This window comes from Cyprinus carpio, chromosome B22 (assembly GCF_018340385.1).
Source record: "Cyprinus carpio isolate SPL01 chromosome B22, ASM1834038v1, whole genome shotgun sequence".
Classification (NCBI taxonomy): domain Eukaryota; kingdom Metazoa; phylum Chordata; class Actinopteri; order Cypriniformes; family Cyprinidae; genus Cyprinus; species Cyprinus carpio.
Window position 1 is genome coordinate 34791892 of NC_056618.1, and position 27392 is coordinate 34819283.

The 27392-nt window shown below is 37.6% G+C and overlaps 1 protein-coding gene across 6 annotated transcripts in view; it reads right to left on the minus strand.

The window, feature by feature from the left end:
* LOC109070717 (NACHT, LRR and PYD domains-containing protein 12-like) overlaps positions 1–27392 on the minus strand; it is a 70799-nt gene that overhangs the window by 21890 nt on the left and 21517 nt on the right. For 3 of the 6 annotated variants that reach the window (XM_042748845.1, XM_042748841.1, XM_042748842.1), the window contains exons 9-11: positions 20806–20979; positions 11652–11825; positions 4496–4669 (exon numbers count right to left, since the gene is read on the minus strand). In XM_042748845.1, coding sequence (XP_042604779.1) covers positions 4496–4669; positions 11652–11825; positions 20806–20979 — 522 coding nt within the window. The remainder of the gene's footprint in view (positions 1–4495; positions 4670–11651; positions 11826–20805; positions 20980–27392) is intronic. The other 3 variants (XM_042748844.1, XM_042748843.1, XM_042748846.1) reach the window with 3 other exon arrangements.

A 27392-nucleotide genomic window follows, 5' to 3' on the forward strand; every position in this document is an offset into this window, starting at 1 on the left:
AAGAACTAGTTAATTACAGACCGATCTCGAATCTAAGGTAGTATCCTCACAATTTACATTTACATTTAATCATTTAGCAGACACTTTTATCCAAAGCGACTTACAAATGAGAACAATAGAAGCAATCAGACCAACAAGAGAACAACAACGGTATACAAGTGCCATGACAGGTCTAAGTTAGTCTTGTAAAGAACATGTAGCCAGGGTTTTTTTTTTTTAAGAATATGCTAGACAAGAAAAGAAAAGGTAAGTGCTAGTATTAGTTGGTTAAGTGCTGGCGAAAAAGATGAGTCTTTAGATGTTTTTTGAAAATGAATAAAGACTCAGCTGTTTGAACTGAGATCGGAAGGTTATTTCACCAGCTGGACACAGTCCAGGAAAAGGTCCATGAGAGTGATTTTGAACCTCTTTGGGATGGCACCACAAGGCGTCGTTCACTTGCAGAGTGCAAACTTCTGGAGGGCACATAAGATTGAACTAGTGAGCTTAGGTATGTTGGTGCCGTGCCAGTGGACGTCTTGTAGGCAAGCATCAGTACCTTGAATTTGATGCGAGTGGCTACTGGTAGCCAGTGCCTGGCTGTCTTGGAAGGAGTTATGGTTGACAATTATATTCCCTCTTCGAGAAAAGTGGTATTTCCTCAAAATTTGTGAGGATTTCCAGTCAGGATTTAGACCTTATCATAGTACTGAGACTGCTCTCATTAGAGTTACAAATGATCTGCTCTTTTTATCTGATCGTGGTTGTATCTCTCTATCAGAGCTATTGGATCTTAGCGCTGTGTTCGACACTATTGACCACAACATTCTTTTGAATAGACTAGAAAACTTTTTTGGTATTAATGGAAGTGCATTAGCATGGTTCAAATCGTACTTATCTGACCATCAGTTCGTAGCAGTGAATGAAGAGGTATCATACCGATCACAGGTGCAGTATGGAGTACCTCAAGGCTCAGTGTTAGTTACTTTTCACGCTTTACATGTTACCCTTGGGAGATATCATCAGCAAACACAGTGTTAGCTTTCACTGTTATGCTGATGATACTCAGCTTTATATTTGTTTGTGGCCCGGCAAAACATACAAATTTGAAAAACTAACGGAATGCATAGTCAGTATAAAAAAAACTGGATCACAAGTAATTTCTTAATGCTAAATTCTTTAAAAAAAAAAAACAGAGGTGTTAATTATAGGACCTAAAAACTCTGCATGTAATAACCTAGAACTCTGTCTAAGACTCGATGGCTGCTCTGTCAATTCTTCGTCATCAGTTAGGAACCTAGGTGTGCTTTTCAAATTTTCCTTTGAAAGCCATGTTTCTAGCATTTATAAAACTGAATTTTTCCATCTCAAAAACATATTTAAATTACGACCTATGCTCTCAATGTCAAATGCAGAAATGTTAAACCATGCTAAACCATGTGTTCACAACCTCAAGGTTAGATTATTGTAATGCTTCATTTGGTGGTTGTTCTGCACACTTAATAAACAAACTCCAGCTAGTCCAAAATGCAGCAGCTAGAGTTCTTAATAGAACAAAGAATTATGACCATACTGTATTAGCCCTGTTCTGTCAACACTGCACTGGCTCTCTATTAAACATTGAATAGATTTTAAAATCTTGCTTATTACTTATAAATCCCTGAATGGTTTAGCACCTCAATATTTGAACAAGCTCTTATTGAATTATAGTCCTCCACGTCTGCTGTGATCTTAAAACTCTGGCAATTTGATAATACCTAGAATATCAAAATCAACTGGGGGTTGCATATCTTTTTCCTATTTAGTGCCCAAACTCTGGCATAACCTACCTAACATTGTTCAGGAGGCAGACACAGCCCGTCAGTTTAAATCTAGATTAAAGACACATCTTTTTAACCTGGCCTACACATAACACACTAACACATTTCTAATATTCAAATCCATTGAAGGATTTTTAGGTTGCATTAATTAGGACCACCGGAACTGGGAACAATTCCCATAACACACCAAACACTTGCTACATTGTTAGAAGAATGGCATGTACGCTAATATTAGTCTGTTTCTTTCTTGTTCCGAGGTCACTGTAGCCACCAGATCCAGTCTGTATCCAGATCAGATGGTCACTGCAGTCACCCAGATCCAGTACGTATCCAGCCCAGATGATGGATCAGCACCTAGAGATGACCTCTACAGGCTTGAATGTCAGCGGGGATCAGGACAACTTGATGAGCCCCAGACACAGATCCCCAGTGAAGACCTTGTCTCCTAGACGGCCAAGGACACCGGGACAAGACCACAGGAACCAGATAAGTCTTCTGCACAATGTGACTTTGCTGCAGCCTGGAATTGAACTGCTGGTTTCGTCTGGACAGAGGAGAACTGGCCCCCTGACTGAGCCTGGTTTCTCCCAAGGTTTTGTCACTGATGGAGTTTTGGTTCCTTGCCGCTGACACCTCTAGCTTGCTTAGTTGGTGACACTTCATTTCCAGCGATATAGTCGACTTGATTGCACAGATACTATTTATAAACTGGTCTGAGCTGGATGATGACATCACTGAATTCAATGATGAACTGCCTTTTTGCATTATTGACAAACTATTTTACTATTTAATGCCGTACGGTTGCTTTGACACAATCTGTATTGTTAAAAGCACTATTTAAATAAGTGACTTGACTTGACAGTACTTTTTTATGTTTTCTTAAAATTACAAAATGTATGCAAAATTAGCAAAAATTAATGTATAATTAATACAATGACAAGACCTTTAGATATAAAATGGTCAAATGACTGGGAGCAACAGTTGCCAAAAAACAACAACATAAAATCAAAGTAAAATCTCCTTCTTTAAATGAGCTTATAACACTGTTCATTTACAAATATTTCCTAAATAATTATGATCAAACACATTAAACACTAATATATATATATATATATATATATATATATATATATATATATATATATATATATATATATATATATATATATATATATGTATGTTTAATGATCTGCTGGGATTTAAATGGTTTTTGTTGTCTGAGATTTGTGGTTTACCATTATGTTGAAGACTACAGTCTTGTGCTTCAGAAGACTAAGAAACATTGATGTTATGCTAAATGTTGCTTTATTTAAAGGCAGTTTCTGTGTAGTTGCTGATGCAATGATACAATACAATGATGATACAAGTTACATTAGCTCAAGCATGTGTGCTGTTGCTAGTTAATGGTTAACTGCAAGAGATTTACATTTTACAGAAAATGTTTCACATTCAAATGAAACAAATGTTAGATTTAGACCCCTGTTCATTCTCAATAAGAGCTTCTGTAGACATCTAACAAAAATAAAGTCAGTCTGTGTTACTAATAAGTGAAGCTGGTAAAGCAGTTTGTGGAGTTGTTTAATCCTCCTCTGCTGAGATCTTAAGAGATTTAATTTATTTTATCTACAGTTGATTTCATCTAAGTCAGTTGTAGTTTATGAGTTTCTCTTAGTCTCTTTTGTTGCTCAGATAAGGTCCAGTGTAGTTTATTTCTTTGCTCTTGGGTGACATGTGGCATTGCTATGGCCTGCTTGTGGCCCAGATCTTGCAAACAGGAGCAGTCTGCCCAAGTGCCATCATTCCATGCTACATGTGGGCCAGATCATCATTCCACATGTACCAGATGTGGGCCGCATCTGGGTCGACAAAATGTTGCTATCTGGTTATGTGCAGCCAATAGCATCTCCATTGGCAACACATTCTATCAACACAAACCATACATAGAAAGATCTGGCCGTTGACTATATTTGCATGTCAAAGAGGTGGCAATGACACTGCGTGATGTTAAAAGCATGACGAGGGGCCTCCGTCTCCAGCATCTGAGCTAACCAGCCTTGAAGATCAGTGGACACTATTTCAGAATGGAAGTAGAAAGTGCAGAGATGGCATATTGTAGACGATGAGATTTGTATAAAGAGTGGTGGATTAGTAGAAAGTCCTAGAACCTGATCAACGAATGCTGACATGCAAAGCAACGCTGTGAGCAAATACCAACCTGAGAGGCCCAGGAGAATCTTGTTGACCAGTATCACACCCTAGATCGCCAAGTCATATGGAGCTTTTGGTAAGACTAGCATGCATGAGTTGAGAAACAAGGCACAGATGCGCAAGAACCTTAACTTATGTTCCAAAGACGAAAAAATGTCTTACGGGTTTGGAACAACATGAGGGTGAATAATTAATGACAGAATTTTCATGTTTGGGTGAACTATCCCTTTAAGAAAACAGATAAATACTGTATAAAAGTACTATTTTTTCTGTATAAAAATGTGAAGTACTGTAATTTGTCATAACTTAAAAAAACAGCTGAGTATTTAATTTTAAGATAATTTGCTGACAATTTATAGAAAATCTGAAGAAAAAAAAATCGATGTTTTGTAAAATTTGGATTTTTTTTTTTTTTTTTTTACAGAACATTTGTGTAATTTTACTTCTTACTCAAAACCTTATAAATACTAAGATGTGATGACACTCACAGTAGTTTCTGTAGCTTACAGTGTGGATCCTCCAATAGAGCAGAGAGCTGCTTAACTCCTGAGTCTCCTGGTTTATTACAGCTCAGATTCAGTTCTGTCAGGTGTGAGGGGTTTGATCTCAGAGCTGAAATCAGAGCAGCACAGCCTTCCTCTCCAATACTGCAGTCCCACAACCTGCAGAGAGTGAAGAACATGAATGATCTCTGAGATTGTGTTTAAGCTTTGGGGTTAGACTATGTTTGTGTGACATGGAGGGAGAAAAATTTAATAAAAAACCTCCTTGTGTGTGTTTGTGTCAGCTCACAATGATGTTTATGGGTGCGCAACATTATACAGGGAAGAAAATTGTATAGTGCTTACAACAATTTAGTCCAGGAGCTCCGGTTGTATGATGCACGGTTTGCGGCATATTTTAGAATAGATTGAGTTTTTTGCTTATATCATGCAACCCCTTGTGCTCCGAAACCAGTACAATCTATCTACCAGCTATCTTCTCCAATGCTTCTTGTTATTTTTGTTGTTATAGAAACAACTCACTACTCGCTTGTCATTGGTCAGCTGTCAAAAAGGCACTTGACAAAAGGCATTTTTCAAAGAAAAGTTTAACTTTTTTTCAACTTGAAAAGATGCTCTAAGCTCCAGAAAAAGATGCCAGCAGTGGTATTTTAAAAAGTGCTCAGGGCTTTTTTGAAGACACAGATTAATCCATATGTTTATAATGTAAAGCATACGCTGGTAAATTCAAAAAAGATGGCAAGTGTGAACCAAGCCTTAGTCCATGGGTGCACGTAAGTGGTCCGCAGGTCTGCATGTGTGACCAAAATTAAAAATGCGCTGTATAAATAAGTTTTGAAAGCGCATTTGCGTAGTGACATGGATGACAGCTGTTAATGGACAATTACCATTTAAGATCGACAAACTGTACTGTATAAGATTTCTTTTCAAATTGAAAGCTTAATTTTAAATTGAAAATCTAGGCTACCAGCTGCCGTTTTCAAAGCACAATGCAAAACTGTGACAATTCATTCACTGGCGCTCTTCAATCGGCAGCACAAAACCCAGAAGTGCATATACTTACTTGCTAGTAACCTGCCAAAATAAAAGCCTGCTGATTTTAAAGGTGCTGTACGTAGGATTGACAACTAAATAAATACATTTATGCATTTAGCAAACGCTTTTATCCAAAGCGACTTACAGTGCATTCAGGCTATCAATTTTTACCTATCATGTGTTCCCGGGGAATCGAACCTCCAACCTTGCGCTTGTTAACACAATGCTCTACCACTTGAGCTACAGGAACACTATCTAACAACTAGTGGTTGAACTAGGTATTGCAGTCCAAATTCAAAATATTGGAGAGGGTTTTTTTCACCTGGCCCCTCAGACTTGACACACACACTGGTTGCCACATTGATGACACCAACAGGAACGAGTGCACATGATGATGAATGAAATTAAATTTATTGTATTTTCCGGCAACTGGCAACCCAGGGTGCCGAAATACCATTTGGTAAACCGGCAGTAGGCGGGTTACACAGACCAAAACAAAGACAGACAATCCGTCCCGGAACGCACATTTTCAAAAGAGAATAACATACTGTAGCATAGTTTTTCAGATAAAAAGTATGGTAACTTACAGGGCTTCAGACAAAAAAAATAAAATAAAAAATTGAGTAAGGAGCCATTGGCTCCTATAAGAAAAAAAACTTAGGCGCCAAATTATTTTTTTAGGTGCCACAGAATAAACGTGTTTTATTTTATTATTATTATAATTACTATTATTATTATTATTTACTTTTTAAAATTTCAATCATACTGTCATGTTTATGTCTCATCTTTTCTTGACTTTATCAGCATTTTAATTCATCTTGTCGATGACCTGGGAACTAAGATTCACTTAAAGTGGGAACTAAATGTCTTTTCAAACTTTAAATATACAGTCACACATTGTTTATTACACAGAATCTGTACCAATATCATGGACCACAAGCATCATTTGGCCAATGATTGTAGTTTGGGCATCTCCTCAATGCATCCTCTAAAAGTTGTCATACACTCCTAAAAATAAAGGTGCTTCACGATGCCGTAGAAGAACCTTTTTAAGTGGTTTCTAAATGGTTTCATGAAGAACCTTTAATATTTGAAGAACATTTACGTTTTACAAAAGGTTCTTTGTGGCGAAAGAAGGTTCTTCAGATTATAAAAAGTTGAGAAAGAGATGGTTCTTTAAAGAAATAAATATTTTTGCTATTACTGGATGGCAAGTGCGCTTCAAATAATAAAGTTCACACATTAACAGAACCCAGCATAGATTAAGATCTTGTTCAGAAGAAGCCATATTAGTAATGAATGTAAACGAGAATTGTTAATGATATTGCCAATATCCACACAGCTGACAGATTTAGCAGTTGTAGTTAAAGTTGTGCACAAAATAGCTTTTCTGCACTTTCAGTTCACACGTCTCTGTCATTTCAATCTCTCTCACGCTGCACAGCTGAGCTGCGTTTAGCAGGTGTGCGTCAGAGCTGCTGTGCGACAGAGATGAGGACTGTTTGAAATGCTTTTTACCACTAATACTTTGATGCGCATCATCTCAGTTTAATACACAAACATAACCAAACAATTGAATGCAATGCCTTTTTACCTGACTGTTTTGCGATCCCATCTTTTAAGTGATAACATGTAAATACATAGGCCTAGTCGCCAGTGGCAAACTCAGCAAAAAATTAACTAGGAATTTAATATTTTTGGTTCCGAATGCAACCATTTTAGTCGCAGTTTGGAGCCCTGACTTAGCATGTTTCTTAAATATCGGCAAACATATTATAGTATTGCTAAGCTTTAGTAGAGGAAAAAACTTACATACAGCACCTTTAAGGTTAAAAATGATAAATTCATATATATATATAAATTCATATATATATATATATGAATTTATCATTTTTAACCTTAAAGGTGCTGTATGTAAGTTTTTATAAGTTTTGTAAGTTATATATTTTTTGTAAGTTATATATTATATTTTACTTCTTTATATTTTTACTAAGTGTCAGGATTTTGGACTGTCTGTGTTGTGTTGTCTTGGACTGTCTTGGTCCCCCGGATCCTCCCTGTCGCCCTGGCTCATCAGCTCTCCATCTCCACCTTGGGATCCTCCACCACCTGCTCCGCCGCTATTGCTCGGCCCCCTGGAGTCATCAGCCCTTCCTCCACCATGGCTCCTCCCTCCGTTGGCTCCACCATGGCTGGAGTTTTTGGCTGTTGCTTGGGTGTGGCATGGCACCGCCTGCTCCAACTCCCTCCTGTCTCCTCCCTGGCTCCTCCTTCCTCTTCACCCCCATGGACTCTGTCTGCTGGCCCCCTCCCAGTTGTGCGTCCTCCTCCTGACCCACCTCCCAAGTTCCCACCCACCCCTAGTTTCTACGGCAAGTAGAGGAAGAGTAATGTCAGAATTCTGGATTGTCTGTGTCATGTTTTGCCCCTGTTTCTGGTCTTGTTTGTCCTTATTTGGTCATGTTCCTGTCCTCATATAGTTTGATTATTAGTTGATTCCCCGCACCTGTCTATCCCTCATCAAGTCTAGTAAATAATGTTTAATCTTCCTCATGTTTCTTTGTCAGGTCTCCAAGTTATGTTTGTGTATCATTCCTCGTTCCTGTTGTTGATTTTATCCTGTTTGTTCATTAAAAGACTATTTAACGCTTCTCTGTGTCTCCTGCGTCCTTCTGGCAGCGAAATGTGACACTAAGCATTTTAAAAAAACATTTTATTTTTACATTTACTATAAAATAATTGTATTTGTATTTATTGCCTTTTTATTTATTTATATATGTATTATCACACTTTATTATTTTATTAAAAAAACTAACTAAATAAAATGCAATAATATTATCACTATTATTAATGTATTTTTTTATAGTTATATTTAATGAGTCACACTATGTGACACTATGTGCAGTGTGAGGACCAAACCAAATCTCCAGGTTCTCTTATGAGAACCAGGCTAAAAAAAAGGATGTGCACCCCTACTTTAGACTGCTGTTAGTTTTTTTTGTTTAAGCTTGTGGGGTGGTTGAGAGAGCAAAAACTTTTTGAAAATAGACATTACTCAAAGCAAAATCCCCAGTTTTAAATGTACACCGCTTGGTGTACATATTAGTCTCACCCACAGAAGTTAAAAACTAACACTAAAACTGTAGGTTTGTTAGTCAAATATGTTGACTTTAGCAATCTGTGGTGCATTATGTGCCAATGGTGACCATTAAAAAATGGGGAAACTGCACTTTTCAAGTTTTCTCTCAAAAGTTTGCATGCCTGTAACTCAAGTACACAGTAAAATTCTGAGTGTTCAATTAACACTGCTCGGAGCATATATGGTCCCACTCTACAAGAGTGTTAAAGTAACACTGAAGCAGTGTTTAAGTTTATGAGATGATGTGATTGATTAAGTGCCGACTGAACATTAGTAATGAACACCTGATGATAAAAAGCAGAATAACAAGAAAAGAGAAACACGAGAAATACAAATGACTTAAGCCACAGCCTTAGATGAAATCAACTGAAATAAAATACATTTAATCTCTCAAGATCTGTTAGAAGATTAATCATCTTCACAAACAGCATCACCAACTTCATTTATTACTAGCCAGTTCGACTTTTTTTTTGTCATGCGTCTAAAAATGTCTTATAAAGAATTAACAGAGGTTTAGATGTTAATATTTATTGAAAATAATCAAATTTATGAGATGAGTGTTTGCATTAGTTGGGCTCTTGAACCCCTCTGGTTGCTGTAACTGTGTTTAGAACATCTGTATTGTTTAGACACGCAGACATAAAGAATCAGCATATGAATCTTAACAGTGATGACGATCATCAGACAGATTCATGTTGCATTGCATTCTGGGTGCACCAATCATAATTCTTCCATGGCTCCCAGCATGCATTGCATCATGAGTAAATTATGCAGCTGCATTGTCTTAGTATTTTTTTAATTCTTACTATTTGCTTTAATTTTTTTTATTTTTGTTGTGACTTTTTACTGCCTTGTTTTGTTCAAAATTCATATCAAAATTCTGAATATTTTGTCAGCATTGCTGAGATTCACATTCTGATTCTTCATGTCTATCAGTGCCAGTATTAAAACATCTTCATGAACCATATTTCTAAAAGTGGTTTATTAAGTTTTCTCACATTATCATTTCATACCATAGAACTACAATAATACAGAAATCATAAAAGCACTACAAATTTAGATAAAATATGGTCTGAGACTTAGGCGCATGAAATGGCTTTAAAATAATTTCCTTGCCATTACATATATGCTTTATAAACACAATTGTAACAGCCAAAGAGAAACTTATAATTAAAAAGTCAAGGGTCAAGAGGCAAGTAAAGCAAACACTATTCACCAAAACAGGAAGTTGAAAAAAATTTAAATTAAAAAAACATCTAAACCTTAATTCTCAATAAAGAACTTCTGTTTTAGATACTCCAGAAATTAAGTCTAACTGGTTAGTAATGCATGAAGCTGGTGATGTTGTTTTCTGGAGTTGTTTAATTATCTTCTGAAATCTTGAGAGATGTAATGTCTTCTTTTATTTCAGTTGATTTTATCTAAGGCTGTGGCTGAAGTCAGATGTAATTCTTGTGTTTATCTTTTTTCAGTGTCTCTGCTTGTTATCATCAGGTGTTCATCACTAATGCTTAATTGACACTTAATTAATCAAATAATTATCTCATTAGCTTAACACTGTTTCAGTTAGTTTAACACTCTTGTAGAGTGGAACCATATATGCTCCAAGCAGTGTTAATATAACACTCAGGATTTTACTGCGTAGTATTAAAGATATCTTAATGCCCTTGTAGATATTGGGTCTTAAACTTTCCTTTTGGTATCTTCATTTTTAAGGCCCTATATCGTTTGGATCCAGCGATATTAGAATTGCAATATGGCTCCAGGATTTAATTGTTAAATTGTAACAGTCAAAAAACAAATGTGGGTCAATTTGCAAAAATATCATACTTCTTTTCTTTTAAAGAGGAATATCTGAAGAACAAATAATGTTGAAACTAGAGATATTGATGCTGTCAAAACAACTGCATTAAACATACCTGTCTGAGTGCCATAAATATTCCTTTTCAAAAGTTTGTGTTTCTTTAACTTAAGAAGTATTACATTAATTGCAATATGATTTTAGATTCTAGTTCATCCTCAATGCCCTTCATCATTCAGTCACAGAGAAATCTCAAAGAGGCTCCATTTTCAGATTGTTAAATATGACTTATTCTCAGTGGTTGAAAACCAAATGTTGGTCAATTTGTATACAACAAATACTTACTGTTTTCAAAGCAGAATTTCTGAAGATTAAGTAATGTTGAAACTAGGAATGCATCTTGTTTCCCTCTGTCAGAACAATTGTATAGGACATATCAGCTGTATACAAGGCTCTCATTCCATTATAGTCCTTAACGTCTGCTATGATCTCAAAACTCTGGCCATTTGATAATGCCTAGAATATCAAAATCAACTGCGGGTGGCAGATCCTTTTCCTATTTAGCTTCCAAACTCTGGAATAACCTAACATTGACACAACAAGATTGTGCGCGATTCAATATCACTCAGCGGCAGTACAAGAAGTGAGCAGGGAAAAAGGTTGTCCTCTCAGAAAATGTACAAATAAATATAATTTTAGATATTTAATTACTATTTGGAGCATTGGGATTGCTAGACGGGGGCTTAATGAACTTATATTTGTGAAAACCTGAAATTCGACCAAAATCAATATTTATCATTTTTGGCTTGTAGCTCAAAATTAGCCTGTGTGCTTTCCAACTAATTTTGCCAGCATGGGTTACAAATGGTCATAATTCACTTCCCTGCTTGTTGTTCCTGACCTGTATGACCTTCTTTCTTCTGTGAAACACAATAGATGACATTTTTAATATTGTTGGCAACCAAAGTTTGGTACCATTGCATTTTACTGTGTTGACAAAAAAACATTTCTACAGAAGAAAGTCATGCTGCTTTGAAATTACTTGAAGATAACTAAAGTAACAATATCATTTTGCTTTTGGGTGAACTATCCCTTTAACATTAAATGTTTTTGTTTGGCAGTATTTTCAGTCAGTTTTTTGTGTTCAATAATAAAACGACACTCACTGTAATTTCTCCAGTTTACAGTGTGGATCCTCCAGTAGAGCAGAGAGCAGCTTCACTCCTGAGTCTCCTGGTTTATTACAGTTTAGATTCAGTTCTCTCAGGTGTGAGGGGTTTGATCTCATGGCTGAAATCAGAACAGCACATCCTTCCTCTCTAAAACTGCAGGAACTCAGCCTCAGAAAAAAAAGAAAAAACAGTTGAAATCAATAATTAAAGTGGCAGTTCATAACTTTTTTGTTCAAAATTTACCAAATTTATACAATAAGTGAGTACATCATGAATCCATTTTCCAAACCTTGTTTTTGGCTTGTCCTGAATCACTACAATACCCCTATAATTAGTGTTTATATTTGGACTGTTTTTGACTGATTTGGTTAGCTACAGCTGCAGAGTAGCCCAGTACCTGCATGATTTGTCATAGACATAAACAGAGAAAAGTAGCTCCACCTACAATGTTCTTCCGCAAGATGCATGCAGTTCTGTTTATAAACTGCTAGAACACCGGTGTGTGTGTGTTTCTGGAGCTCTGCACAAGAACTGTTTAGAACTGTTTTAGAATGCTGTTGTGTGTCTCCCTGCTGCCAGGTATGGCTTCTGAATTGGCTTTTAATTGTTTAATAATGTAATTGGCATGATACATTCTTACCCGACAAATAAAATATTATATTTGAGTTATTCAGAACTCTTCTGAAATCATTATGACCAGTAGATCATGTGGAGTCTTATATTATCTCAAATCTAAATACTAAAGGCTCATGTATGAATTAACCTTGCACCTTCTGACTAAGTTCAGAATGCCGAATTTGTAATAGTGAGATCCGTGCTGTCCACATGAGACTCATGGTGTTTTCACACCTAGTTTTTGCTTTCGGAGCAGTTCAGCTCATATATTTGAATAACCAAGTGATCTCAGACCTCCCTAAAAGGACCCAAAAGTGAACTTTTCGTTTGTGGGTCTAGTTGTGGTTCGATTTCCTCGTGATTTGTGAAAACAGTGAGGTCCTGGTACGCTTTGTATGGACCAACATAACAGTAATCCTTCAGGTTGAACTAAGCAATTTAGTAGGCCAACTGGTATATTTTTATATAAGCTATATTTTATTATTATTATTATTATTTACTGATGTCGGATGTTCAATCTATTGTTAGCTATATTTAAAAAACAAAAAACAAAGACAAATTTGTAAATAAATATACCAACTGTTAACTCAAACAATACAAAATACTTATCCTTTCATTTATGTTATCTATGGATAACTGTGCCTTAAATTATTTAATGCATGCATCGTCAAGCATTTCATCATGACGGAGGCAAAGAACCACCTGACGCACAGTGGAGATTTAGCATTCTGCCCGCTTTAAATCAGACACAGAAATGAAGGTGAAATGATAGGTAGGATAGGATCACATGTACAAACCCGATTCCAAAAAAATTGGGACACTGTACACATTGAGAGTAAAAAGGAATGGAATAATTTACAAATCTCATAAACTTATATTTTATTCACAACAGAATATAGATAACATATGAAATGTTGAAAGGGAGACATTTTGAAATGTCATGCCAAATATTGGATCATTTTGGATTTCATGAGAGCTACACATTCCAAAAAAGTTGGGACAGGTAGCAATAAGAGGCCGGAAAAGTTAAATGTACATATAAGGAACAGCTGGAGGACCAATTTGCAACTTATTAGGTCAGTTGGCAACATGATTGGGTATAAAAAGAGCCTCTCAGAGTGGCAGTGTCTCTCAGAAGTCAAGATGGGCAGAGGATCACCAATTCCCCCAATGCTGCGATGAAAAATAGTGGAGCAATATCAGAAAGGAGTTTCTCAGAAAAAAATTGCAAAGAGTTTGAAGTTATCATCATCTACAGTGCATAATATCATCCAAAGATTCAGAGAATTTGGGACAATCTCTGTGCGTAAGGGTCAAGGCCAGAAAACCATACTGGATGCCCGTGATCTTTGGGCCCTTAGACGGCACTGCATCACATACAGGAATGCTACTGTAATGGAAATCTGGGCTCAGGAATACTTCCAGAAAACATCGTCGGTGAACACAATCCACCGTTGACTCTATAGGTCAAAAAAGAAGCCATATCTAAACAAGATCCAGAAGCGCAGGCGTTTTCTCTGGGCCAAGGCTCATTTAAAATGGACTGTGGCAAAGTGGAAAACTGTTCTGTGGTCAGACGAATCAAAATTTGAAGTTCTTTTTGGAAAACTGGGACGCCATGTCATCCGGACTAAAGAGGACAAGGACAACCGAAGTTGTTATCAGCGCTCAGTTCAGAAGCCTGCATCTCTGATGGTATGGGGTTGCATGAGTGCGTGTGGCATGGGCAGCTTACACATCTGGAAAGGCACCATCAATGCTGAAAGGTATATCCAAGTTCTAGAACAACATATGCTCCCATCCAGACGTCGTCTCTTTCAGGGAAGACCTTGCATTTTCCAACATGACAATGCCAGACCACATACTGCATCAATTACAACATCATGGCTGCGTAGAAGAAGGATCCGGGTACTGAAATGGCCAGCCTGCAGTCCAGATCTTTCACCCATAGAAAACATTTGGCGCATCATAAAGAGGAAGATGTGACAAGGATGAGTTGAGACAGTTGAGCAAACTAGAAGCCTGTATTAGACACGAATGGGGCAACATTCCTATTACTAAACTTGAGCAACTTGTCTCCTCAGTCCCCAGACATTTGCAGACTGTTATAAAAAGAAGAGGGGATGCCACACAGTGGTAAACATGGCCTTGTCCCAACTTTTTTGAAATGTGTTGATGCCACAACATTTAAAATCAACTTATTTTTCCCTTAAAATGATAAAAAATTTTCAAACATTTGATATGTCATCTATGTTGTATTCTGAATAAAACAATGAAATTTGAAACTTCCACATCATTGCATTCTGTTTTTATTCACAATTTGTACAGTGTCGCAACTTTTTTGGAATCAGGTTTGTATTTGAATGCATTAATTATATTATTGATTTGAATTAATTATTGAGAGAGAGAGAGTAATAAAAGTTGCATGTGTGAATTGCGTCTGTGAATCTTATCCTGCAAAATTGAAGCTGTGAGTTTCATTAATTCAAAACATCAATTTTACCCCCTAGTTGCTGAGAAATATAATGTAGTGATTCAGTATGGAAACTACTATATTAATAAAACTTGCGCGGCAGCATTGACAACAAGTGTCTATGCTCATGAATATTTCCGTCTGAGCATGATCTCTGGTCTGTCTCTTCTAGTGATGTGCGTGTGCATCGTCTTGTGTGTCAATGAAAGCAGAGAAAAAATATAGTAGCAATATTATGTTAGTTGCAAAGAAACATTTTATTACTATTTTATCTGAAAAAAGCAACTTTATTTAACTTTATACATAATATTCTCTTTTTATTTAAATATTGACTAAAATGCATTGTTAAAGCTCCGCAAATGTCTTGACCAGTGACACAATCAGGGATTGCCAGCTTTTCCTCACCCCCTTCCCTGTCAACTTAATCTTTCACATTTTCCAGTAGCCCAGACACCAGCATTCCACTGCTGCTCAAAAAGATGGGTTCTGAGTTCTTTTGAAGTTGTGGTATGAACAAAAAGGGTCTGAGATCACTTCAGTGCTGAAGAGGACCAAGAATAGAGACAGACTTTTGAGTCCACTATATTCTGAACACCAAAAGAACTGAAGTCACTTCCGTCTGGTTGGCTTTCTGGTTCACTTTAACTGGGGTTGGTTCTTTTAAAACAAACTATATGTGAAAGCTCCATCAGATGCAGCATCGGTCTCTGATGAATGAATAATTGAAAGTATGGGATTTTCAGAAAAATTGATATTTGTGATCAGTTTTTAATTAGAAATACAGCCTAAATTTAATGATCACTTGAAACTGGAGTAAGATTAAACAGAACTAGACTCAATTTGAAACTGAATCTTGATAAATTAAGTAATAGACCTACACACATTATACCTTCACTCACACCATTGGATTCCATCGTTGGAGAAATTGGGTGGTCTTTACTGAAATAATGTAATGCTACTCAACTATATCTCTTCAATAAAAATGTCAGATTTGAAAAGTGTGATTCTTTTTATAAAGTGATGGCTATTCTCTTTAATGATTTATCAGTCAAATACTGTGTTTATCTCTAATAAATACTTTAGAGATAAACACAAAATTCATCATGACATTTACAACTGCAGTTAACATGTCAATTGATTTTGATCTTTTGTGTCCCAGGACTCTTATTTTGATTTTATTATGGACTCTTAGTTTGAGTTTCCATTTCCTGTGTTTATTCCAGTTCCCTATTGATACTTGACTCGTACTGCGTCTTGCTTAAGACGCTATGGTGCTGCGCTACGGCTAATGAGCAAGTCTCGAATCGCAAAGAGACAAGATTTTCTTTCTAAGAAAACAGAATTTAAAATTTTTCTCAGAATACTGAAGCCTTTCAATAATGCAGTTTATCCTGAAAGGTGAGGAGGGGCTTTAACTTTCATAGTCGCTTTAGCTGGAAAAAGATGGCCCTGACCACTGAATTTATTTGGTGTGAAACTTCAGGTCGGCATCAAAAATGACCCCCAGATTTTTCACATAGGAGTATTTTTTTTGACTGAAAATGGCCCAAGAGACCACTGTATTTGTTAATCTGTGGTTTGGAGCCAAATAGGATAACCTTGGTCTTATTTTCGTTCAACTGAAAAAAATTCTCATCCATCCATTCTTTAATATCCTTTAAACATGCTAGCAGAGAAAGGACAGATTCACTACCAGAATCTAATGGTAAATAGAGCTGGGAATCATCTGCATAGATGAGATAGGAGATGTTATGGCGCTCAAAAATTGAGCACAATGGAAGCATATGAAGAGAAAATAAAACTGGACCCAGAATCGAACCCTGTTGCACCCCACAGGTGATTGGCATAAGGTCACTCTTAGTGGAGCAGACTCAGTACTGTGCTTAGCCTTAAAAGCAGACTGAAAATGATCTAAGATGTTTTAGTAAATAGAGTAGCAGGAATAATATCAAGAGAACAAGTGGTTAATTTCATACTAGAAATCACAGCCAGCAAATCAGAATGGGAAATAGTCTGAAAAACAGACAGGCAAGATGAACTAATCTGTAAATTATGGCAGCTTTTGGGTAAAAGTGAATCAATCTGAGACCTTATACCAACAATCTTGTCTATGAAGAAGCTACAAAAGGATTTAACACAGAATTTAAAGTGGGAAAACAAAGACTCACATATCCTCCCTCATTAGCCATTTAGAGTGCCTGGGAATTCTGCCAAGAGCGTGCTGTTCCCCAGCCAACGGACATCGTGAGTTATGTCCCTCGCCTGGTGTCATGGACGCAGGTGTGTCAAGTTGAACCAGGCCTGCGTAGCAGCTCTGGCCCCTTGGAAAGACTCTCAGTGGATGGAACGGGGTGTGCCCCTGGGAATTGTCTGCAGAAGGAATGTTGTCTCGACAGACGCTTCCAACACTGGTTGGGGAGCTCTGTGCGATGGCAAACTGGCTTTGGGCCTCTTTCTCCATCAAAAGAGGCGAGTCAGCTTCACTTTGACTGCCTGGAAATGCTGGCAGTATGTTTGGGCCTTCACACATTTCTGCCAGACCTAAGGAGGCACCATGTGCTAGTCTGCTCAGACAGCATGACCGTGGTGTCATATATAAATCGACAGGGCGGTCTCTCCTCATAGTGGATCTTCATTATAGTAGTGCGCCTCCTGGAATGGGCTCAGCTAAACTTGCATCCGCTAAGGGCAGCGCATGTGCCAGGCAGGTTGAACCAAAAAGCAGACATGCTATCTCGTTAGTAACATCCCCTCAGAGGAGTGGATGCTCCACCTACATAAGGTTCATAAAATCTGGGAGATCTTCGGCAAGGCAGAGGTTGACCTCTTTGCGACAACTCTCACTGCCCAATTTACTTTTCAATTGTCAGGGATGCGTTGGCCCATGACTGGCCCAACATCCTCCGTTACACTTTTTCCCTGATCGCCATGATCCCATAGGTAATCAGGGAACAGAAACACAAGGTTCTGTTGGTGGCCCTGCTCTGGAGGAACCAACACTGGTTTGCAGAGCTGTCTCGGCTGCTCTCAGCAGCCCTGTGGCCCATTCCCCTGAGACAAGACCTCCTCTCTCAGGTGAACAGAACAATATGGCACCCCCAGCCCAAGCTGTGGGCTCTGCACCACTGGTCTCTCGATGGCAGCCTGCGGACCTCTCAGAGGGCATGCTAGACACAATATCTCAGGCTAGAGCACCCTCTATGAGTTGGTTCTATGCCCTTAAATGTTCTGTCTTCTCCACCTGGTGTATGGCCCGTGCCGCAGACCCAATTTCCTGCGACATATCTCTGATATTGTCCTTCCTGCAGAAGCTGTTGGATAAGGATCGCTCCCCTTCCACGCTCAAGGTCTATGTAGCAGCCATAGCAGCCTCACATGCTCCTATAGCTGGCCAGTCGGTAGGCAGGAACAACATTTTGAAAGGGTCTAGGAGGCTCAACCCACCTCGTCCTGTCACTGTCCCTACATGGAACCTGCCCACGGTGTTGAGGGCTCTGAAGAGCTCTTTCAGCGCTTCCTCCTTTAGAGCAGGACCTTGCCCTGTCAGGGCATTGAGAATATATATTGAGCATCTGCCCCATTCAGGCAGTCGGAACAGCTTTTTGTATGACTCGTTGGCCACACCAGAGGGTCTCTGGTCAGGAAGCAAAGACTTTCCAAATGGATAATTGACATTATTAAGCTAGCATACTCTTCTTTGGGCCTACAATGCCCCATGGGAGTAAGAGCCCGCTCAAAAAGAGGCATTGCCTCTTCCTGGGCTTGGTCTAACGGAGTGTCCATTGCAGAAATTTGTGGGCCTCACCGTCCACATTTACCAGGTTTTATAATCTGAAATGTCCTGGCCTTACAGGCTTGGGTCTTTTCTGATTAAACGGACTTACTCTGGCCTTATGGCAAAACCAGTGCTTAAGACTCATGCCTTCTTCACTGTATGCACTTGGCCCCCACTGGGTTCTGAGGCTGTACAATTTATTTTTGAATGATTACTTAGCGCTGGGCCGACCTCTGTGAGTTTGGCTCTATCACCTCCTGCGGGGCTTCCCTGCAAAATACTTGGTCCCCCTGGGACCCATTGGTGCTCAAGGCAAGTTCAAGCATTAGTTGTTCCTCTAGCATAGCACGGCGGGATTGTACTGGTTCCCATAGTGTTTTAAGTAAGATGCAGTACGAGTGAAGTATCATTAGGGAACGTACTCTGTTGCTAATATAACCTCGGTTCCCTGAGATATGGGAACGAGTACTGCAGACCATGCTATGTAGCTGCATGACTCAGCTGTTGCTTCAGTCGAAGTAAAAATGGCTGTGCAGTTACACTGCATTATTGAAAGGCTTCAGTATTCTGAGAAAAGAGTTTCCCACAACAAGCAGTACTTGTTCCCGTATCTCAGGGAACCGAGGTTACATTAGTAACCGAGTACGTTTCCTTGGTTCATCGTCATGCCTGCTTAATTTTCACCTGCTATATACACTGTTTCTTTCATTAAGTCATCTTCCTGTTGCTTTTCATCCCCTAATATACAGGTGCATCTCAATAAATTAGCATGTTGTGAAAAGTTCATTTATTTCATTAATTCAACTCAAATTGTGAAACTTGTGTATTAAATAAATTCAGTGCACACAGACTGAAGTAGTTTAAGTCTGTGGTTCTTTTAATTGTGATGATTTTGGCTCACATTTAACAAAAACCCACTTATCTCAACAAATTAGAATATGGTGACATGCCAATCAGCTAATCAACTCAAAACACCTGCAAAGGTTTCCTGAGCCTTCAAAATGATCTCTCAGTTTGGTTCACTAGGCTACACAATCATGGGGAAGACTGCTTAACTGACAGTTGTCCAGAAGACAATCATTGACACCCTTCACAAGGAGGGTAAGCCACAAACATTCATTGCCAAAGAAGCTGGCTGTTCACAGAGTGCTTTATCCAAGCATGTCAACAGAAAGTTGAGTGGAAGGAAAAAGTGTGGAAGAAAAAGATGCACAACCAACCGAGAGAACCGCAGCCTTATGAGGATTGTCAAGCAAAATAAATTCAAGAATTTGAGTGAACTTCACAAGGAATGGACTGAGGCTGGGGTCAAGGCATCAAGAGCCACCACACACAGATGTGTCAAGGAATTTGCTGAACCACAGACAATGTCAGAGGCATCTTACCTAGGCTATGGAGAAGAGGAACTTGACTGTTGCCCAGTGGTCCAAAGTCCTCTTTTCAGATGAGAGCAAGTTTTGATTTCATTTGGAAACCAAGGTCCTAGAGTCTGGAGGAAGGGTGGAGAAGCTCATAGCCCAAGTTGCTTGAAGTCCACAGTTAAGTTTCCACAGTCTGTGGTGATTTGGGGTACAATGTTATCTGCTGGTGTTGGTCCATTGTGTTTTTTGAAAACCAAAGTCACTGCACCCATTTACCAAGAAATTTTGGAGCACATCATGCTTCTTTCTGCTGACCAGCTTTTTGAAGATGCTGATTTTATTTTCCAGCAGGATTTGGCACCTGTCCACACTGCCAAAAGCACCAAAGGTTGGTTAAATGACCATGGTGTTGGTGCGCTTAATTGGCCAGCAATCTCACCAGACCTGAACCCCATAAATAATCTATGGGGTATTGTCAAGAAGAAAATGAGAAACAAGAGACCAAAAAATGCAGATGAGCTGAAGGCCACTGTCAAAGAAACCTGGGCTTCCATACTGATCACCTCCATGCCCCACCTAATTGAGGCAGTAATTAAAGCAAAAGGAGCCCCAAGTTTTTTTTATTGGCCTTATGAAGTATTCAAATTTGTTGAGATTGGTGGGGTTTTGGTGAATTGGTGGGGTTTTGTTAAATGTGAGCCAAAATCATCACAATTAAAAGAACCAAAGACTTAAACTACTTCAGTCTGTGTGCACTGAATTTATTTAATACACAAGTTTCACAATTTGAGTTGAATTACTGAAATAAATGAACTTTTCCACGACATTCTAATTTATTGAGATGCACCTGCATTATGAAAACACATCTGTGTAATCTTACTTTTATTCAAGACCTCATAGTTACTGAGATGTGATGACACTCACTGTAGTTTCTCCAGTTTATAGTGTGGATCCTCCAGTACAGCAGAGAGCAGCTTCACTCCTGAGTCTCCTGGTTTATTAAAGTTCAGATTCAATTCTGTCAGGTGTGAGGGGTTTGATCTCAGAGCTGAAATCAGAGCAACACAGCCTTCGTCTCCAATACTGCAGCCCCACAGCCTGCAGAGAGTGAAAAACATGAATGTTCTATGAGATTTTAGGGGGAGAGTTTATTTCCATGACATGAAAAAAAAAACTCTCCATGCGTGTTTTTATGAGCACTAATTTTATTTCTCAGACAGTGCTTTAGAAATTGTAATTTGCCACCCAAGCACAAGCTAAGCAATGAATTTATTGGACTCTTTGCAGTTTAAAAGTGGGGGTAGTAACAAGTTAAATTTACTTAAGTAAATTTTTTGGGTAACTAATACTTTTCAAGTATATTTAAAGATTACTCAAGTACATTTTTTTTGTGAAAAACTGTAATTTTACTCTGTTACTGTGGGTGACGCTCCTCTCGTTACTTTATCTTAGTGCGATACAAGTTAAAAATGCTTCAATTTATTCCAAACACGCAGTCTATTTTTCTCTGGGCAATGAGCGATGCCCATTCATGAATGATTCATTCTTTTGAGTCAACTCTGTTCAATGGCTTGATCAAATCAGTTGGAAAACCAGTGAATTGGTTCATGAATCAGTTTGAATAATTAGTTCAGTTCCCTGACGCATGCACTGTGTGGTCTGAAGCGGTTCTCACTCAGAGTTGTAACAGAAAGTTTAACCCTCTGAAGTCGATGCCTGCGTATACACGTGTTGAGGCATTTTCTCCTGATAACCCCGTAAAGAACTTAAATTACACTTTCAGTTTTGATCGTACAGATAAGAGTAATACATCATTTGAATCTGTAAAGGGTCTACTTTTATTTGTATCCACAAATAATAACAACAAAATTTTGTGCATTTATAAAATAAAGAAAACAAACAAGGTGCGTTGTCTGCAGCCTTTGTCTGCGGTGATCTTCATTCAGAAACGCATCATTAAAATAACTGTATCTCAGTGAATACTCAACACAGAGACATGAGAGATATATCTATAGAAAGCTTGACATGTCTACTTTTAAACTAAGCAAGTGCTACCAAAAACAAATATTCTGTGATAAAGTAATCCATATGAAAACATTGCGATGTCTGTCTTTCACGTCTCCCTTCATTATATCTAATGCGACCACGCCCACGTGGTGAGCGCGTTATTGAGATTATAATCTTGAAGCTCGCACGGGTAACCGCCCTCATCAGAGCAAACAAAGCAGCGAGACTGTACTTCACGTTTTTTAAATGTTACTGTTCGCTTCACGCTGAGAGGAACAAGACATAATTAACCTCAGTAAGACTGCTGAGAGGAATAAGATTTGAATAACCTCAGAAAGAAGAATGAAGCGGCTTGACCCAGCAGAGATAAACATGAGTAAGTCTTTTTTATTATTTATCTACTTGTATTAGTTTTCATATAACTTGTACACATTTTATTAGTTAGACTTTTTCCAAACTATAATTCCTGACTAAATGTATAATCAGGTGAAACATTATGAAGATTCATTTACATCATCTCAATGTTTCACCGTGCTAGGATGTTTTTTTTTAACGTTCTATAACATAGACAGCAATACGATATAAAAGTAATATGAGTTATAATGTTGCTAGCTTAATGTCAGTAAGAATGATTAGACAAAACTTTATTGTGATAGGCTATTCTCTGTTCACGAATATAGCCATATATGTTTATAACTATATATATTTTATAGGCCTTCATACAAAGCATGCTTGTGTTTCAAGAATGTAACTAAGCTTCTGTTCATCAATATCTGCTCTGGTGTAAATATTTTTAATGTGTTATACCCCATCATTGGTGTTTGCAATTGTCTGAGGTAAAAAAAAAAAAAAGTGTATCAAGTAAGCTGTAAATATCACTGACAATAAATGTGCTATGTGGTAATTGTGTTCTTTTTTTCCTATAAATTACTAATAGTATCAGTGACCATCACCAATAATGTTAATAATGCAGTTTATTTGCGTAAACAGCATGCTTACTTTTTTATTTCAGATAAATAATAACCTGTTGCAAAGCAAGCCAATGCAAATAAGCAGCCCACTCAGGAACCTGGAACACAGCTAAGACTAAGCGAGGCACACACTCCCATCTCTTCAACGTCTCTTCAAAAAAGTATTATCTTCAGAGCGCACAAACAATATACATTTTGGAAGTGCCAGGTATGTGACGTTCATTTATATATTTCAACATGACACATGTGCCTGCATTTATTTGATCCAAAATTCAGAAAGTTGCATTTGCTAAAGCAGTAATATTGTGAAATATTTTTACTATTTTAAAATAACTGCTTTCTATTTGAATATATTTTACAATTTAATTTATTCCTGTGATCAAAGCAAAATTTTCAGCATCATTACTCCAGTCTTACTCCAAGTGTAACAATATACACTATACCATTTAAAAGCTGGGATTCAGTATATATATATATATATATATATATATATATATATATATATATATATATATATATATATGAAATTTAGCACACAAGTGATGATAAATAAAATAGTCATGTTACAAACAATGCTGTTATTTCAATTAATAAAAAAAATAATCTCTTTCCAAAATTAATAATAAAAAATAAATGTTTTTTGAGTAACAAATCAGAATATTAGAATGATCTCTGAAGGATCATGTGACTGGAGTAATGATGCTAAAAATTCAGCTTTGAAAGTCAGCTTTGATTGTTCCTAATAAACTGTTTAACTGCAGTGAATCTCAAGTTATTTTGTGGGATAATACATATATATATTCTAAATAAACTACAAACGTAAAAATATATACATTTATTTTGTCCTCACATTCTTTCTTGTAACTCCTCTCTCTCAGTCACACACCTGCCTGAAAGGCTCATTATGCAGCTCATTATGTGGGTCTTTGTCTTCTCAGGTGTGAATCACACAAATATTCATGATAGTTGATGCCTACTCGCATATGCCCTTTTGAAACAAAAAGTGTCTTAGAAAATTTAAATCAATCTATTGTTTTCTGTGAGTGAGTAAACAAGATGATTTTCACATCATTTTGAAGCAAAAATTCTAGGCTACAAGCTCCTGGTTTGACAGTCTTGTGAACGTATCAACGAGGACACGAAAGGTTCAGTAGACTTTTTGTTCTAAATGAATGGTTATTGTCATGGCATAAAGAACAGAAACTGCTCTTTGTTAATAACTTGAATCTTTTCTGGGAGCGTCCTAGGCTTTTTTGTGCTGATGGCCTGCACCCCAGCAGAGTCGGAGCAGAACTCCTGTCGGACAACATCTCCAGGACTCTACACTCCATTTGACTAGTAAGCCAATTCTCAAATAACTGCTATGATGGCTTTTGTTCTACCCGCTTAAATGTTAGAAGTACATGCGCTGTCCAATCTATTAAGACTGTGTCTTTTCCCCGAATAGTGAGGTCAAAATAAAAATTTAATGTAGGACCAAGAAAAAATCTTATCGTGATTAAACCAGAAAAACATAAAATAAATGAACAAAAACAATTTCTAAAGTTTGACATTAGATCACTCACACCCAAAGCAGTTATTCTGCTTGACTGAAACCTGGCTAAAACCAAATGATTATATTGGTCTAAATGAGTCTACTCCACCAAACTACTGTTATAAACATGAGCCCCGTCAGACTGGTCATGGGGGAGGTGTTGCAACAATATATAGTGATATTCTCAATGTTACCCAGAAAACAGGATACAGGCTTAAATCATTCGAAATACTTCTGCTTAATGTTACACTGTCAGATATGCAAAAGAAATCTATCGTATCTCTTGCTCTGGCTACTGTGTATAGACCGACAGGGCCTTATACAGAATTCCTAAAAGAATTTGTAGATTTCCTCTCAGACCTTTTGGTTATATCTGATAAAGCGCTAATTTATGGAGATTTTAACATTCACGTTGATAATAAAAATGATGCATTAGGACTTGCGTTTACTGACTTATTAAACTGTTTTGGAGTAAAACAAAATGTCACCAGTCCCACTCATCGTTTTAATCATACGCTAGATTTAATTATATCGCATGGAATCGATATTACTGATATAGATATCATACCTCAAAGTGATGATGTTACTGACCATTTCCTTGTATCGTGCATTCTGCGTATTGATGATAATAACTATTTGGCTTCGCGTTATCGTCCAAGTAGAACTATTGTTCCAGCCACCAAAGACAGATTCGCAAATAACCTGCCTGATTTATCTCAACTGCTCTGTGTACCCATAAATACACATGAACTAGACAAAATGACTGGCAACATGGGCACTATCTTCTCTAATACATTAGAAGCTGTTGCCCCCATCAAATTGAAAAAGGTTAGAGAAAAACGTACTGTGCCATGGTACAACAGTAATACCCACTCTCTCAAGAAAGAAACTCGTAGTCTTGAGGGCAAATGGAGAAAAACTAACTTGGAAGTTTTTAGAATTGCGTGGAAAAACAGTATGTCTAGCTATAGACAAGCTCTAAAAACTGCCAGGGCCGAGCATATCCACAAACTTATAGAAAACAACCAAAACAATCCAAGGTTTTTATTTAGCACAGTGGCTAGATTAACAAATAACCAGACGCCACCTGATCTAAATATTCCCTCAAAGTTAAATAGTAATGACTTTATGAATTTCTTCACTGATAAAATAAATAACATCAGAAATACAATAACAAATGTAGATTCTACAGTGTCTAATACTTTAGTTTTATCCATCACACCCAAAGATAAACTGCAGTGCTTTACAACTATAGGACAGGAAGAGCTAAATAAACTTATCACTGCCTCTAAACCAACAACATGTTTATTAGATCCTGTACCCACTAAATTACTGAAAGAGTTGTTACCTGTAGCAGAAAAAACACATCTCAATATTATTAACTCGTCGTTATCTTTAGGTCACGTCCCAAAACCATTCAAGCTGGCGGTTATTAAGCCTCTTATTAAGAAACCACGACTAGATCCTAGTGAACTGGCAAATTTATGTCTAAATTTTTAGAAAAAGTTGTGTCTGCTCAGTTGTGCTCCTTCCTCCAAAAAAATGATCTCTATGAAGAATTTCAGTCGGGTTTCAGGCCCCATCATAGCACAGAAACTGCACTTGTTAAAATTACAAATGACTTGCTTCTTGCATCAGACCAAGGCTGCATCTCATTGCTAGTTTTACTTGGTCTTAGTGCTGCGTTCGACACCATAGATCACGACATACTCATAGATAGATTACAAAACTATACAGGTATCCAAGGGCAGGCTTTAAGATGGTTTAGATCCTACCTGTCCGATCACTACCACTTTGTTTATTTAAATGGGGAGTCATCTCATTTATCACCAGTAAAATATGGAGTGCCACAAGGATCTGTCCTAGGTCCTCTGCTATTCTCAATATACATGTTGCCCCTTGGTAATATCATTAGAAAATACGGGATTAGTTTCCAATGTTATGCTGATGATACTCAACTATATATCTCAACGAGACCAGATGAAACTTCTAAATTATCTAAGCTAACAGAGTGTGTTAAAAATGTAAAATACTGGATGACCAACAATTTTCTCCTATTATATTCAGATAAGACAGAGATATTACTTATTGGACCAAAAAACATTACACAATCTCGTAGATTACAATTTGCAATTAGAAGGATGTACTGTTACTTCCTCTACTGTCAAAAATCTGGGTGTTATATTAGACAGTAACTTGTCTTTTGAAAATCATATTTCCCATGTTACAAAAACAGCATTCTTCCATTTTAGAAACATTGCCAAGCTACGAAACATGTTACCTGTTTCTGATGCAGAAAAGCTAGTTCATGCATTCATGACCTCTAGACTGGACTATTGTAATGCACTGCTAGGTGGTTGTCCTGCATCCTCAATAAACAAGCTACAGGTAGTCCAAAATGCACTGGCTACCTATTAAGTTCCGTATCAGTTACAAAATATTATTACTTATAAGGCCCTTAATGGTTTAGCTCCTGCGTATCTAACTAGTCTTCTACCACGCTACAATCCATCACGCTCCCTAAGGTCACAAAACGCTGGACTTTGAAAAGTACCTAGGATAGCAAAGTCCACTAAAGGAGGTAGAGCTTTTTCGCATTTGGCTCCCAAACTCTGGAATAGCCTTCCTGATAATGTTCGGGGTTCAGACACACTTTCTCTGTTTAAATCTAGATTAAAAACACACCTCTTTTGGCCAAGCATTTAAATAATGCATCTCATAATTTTGGACGGCAGTTATATCTGATCAAATGCGCATTATTATTTTTTAGCTTGGGTTAAACTAATTAATTTTACTTGGCTGGAACAGCAGCTACGCTAATTATGTTTCTATTTGTTTCTCTGTTTTGCCATAGGATTTACATCCCGTGGTAACTAGGAATTACACAACTCCAGTCTGGATCCAGAACACCTGAGAAGAGATGATGCCAACCCCTCAGAGGACCTCAGATGATGCTAACCCAGAGACAATATACAGAACTACCACATTTTGCTATAAGT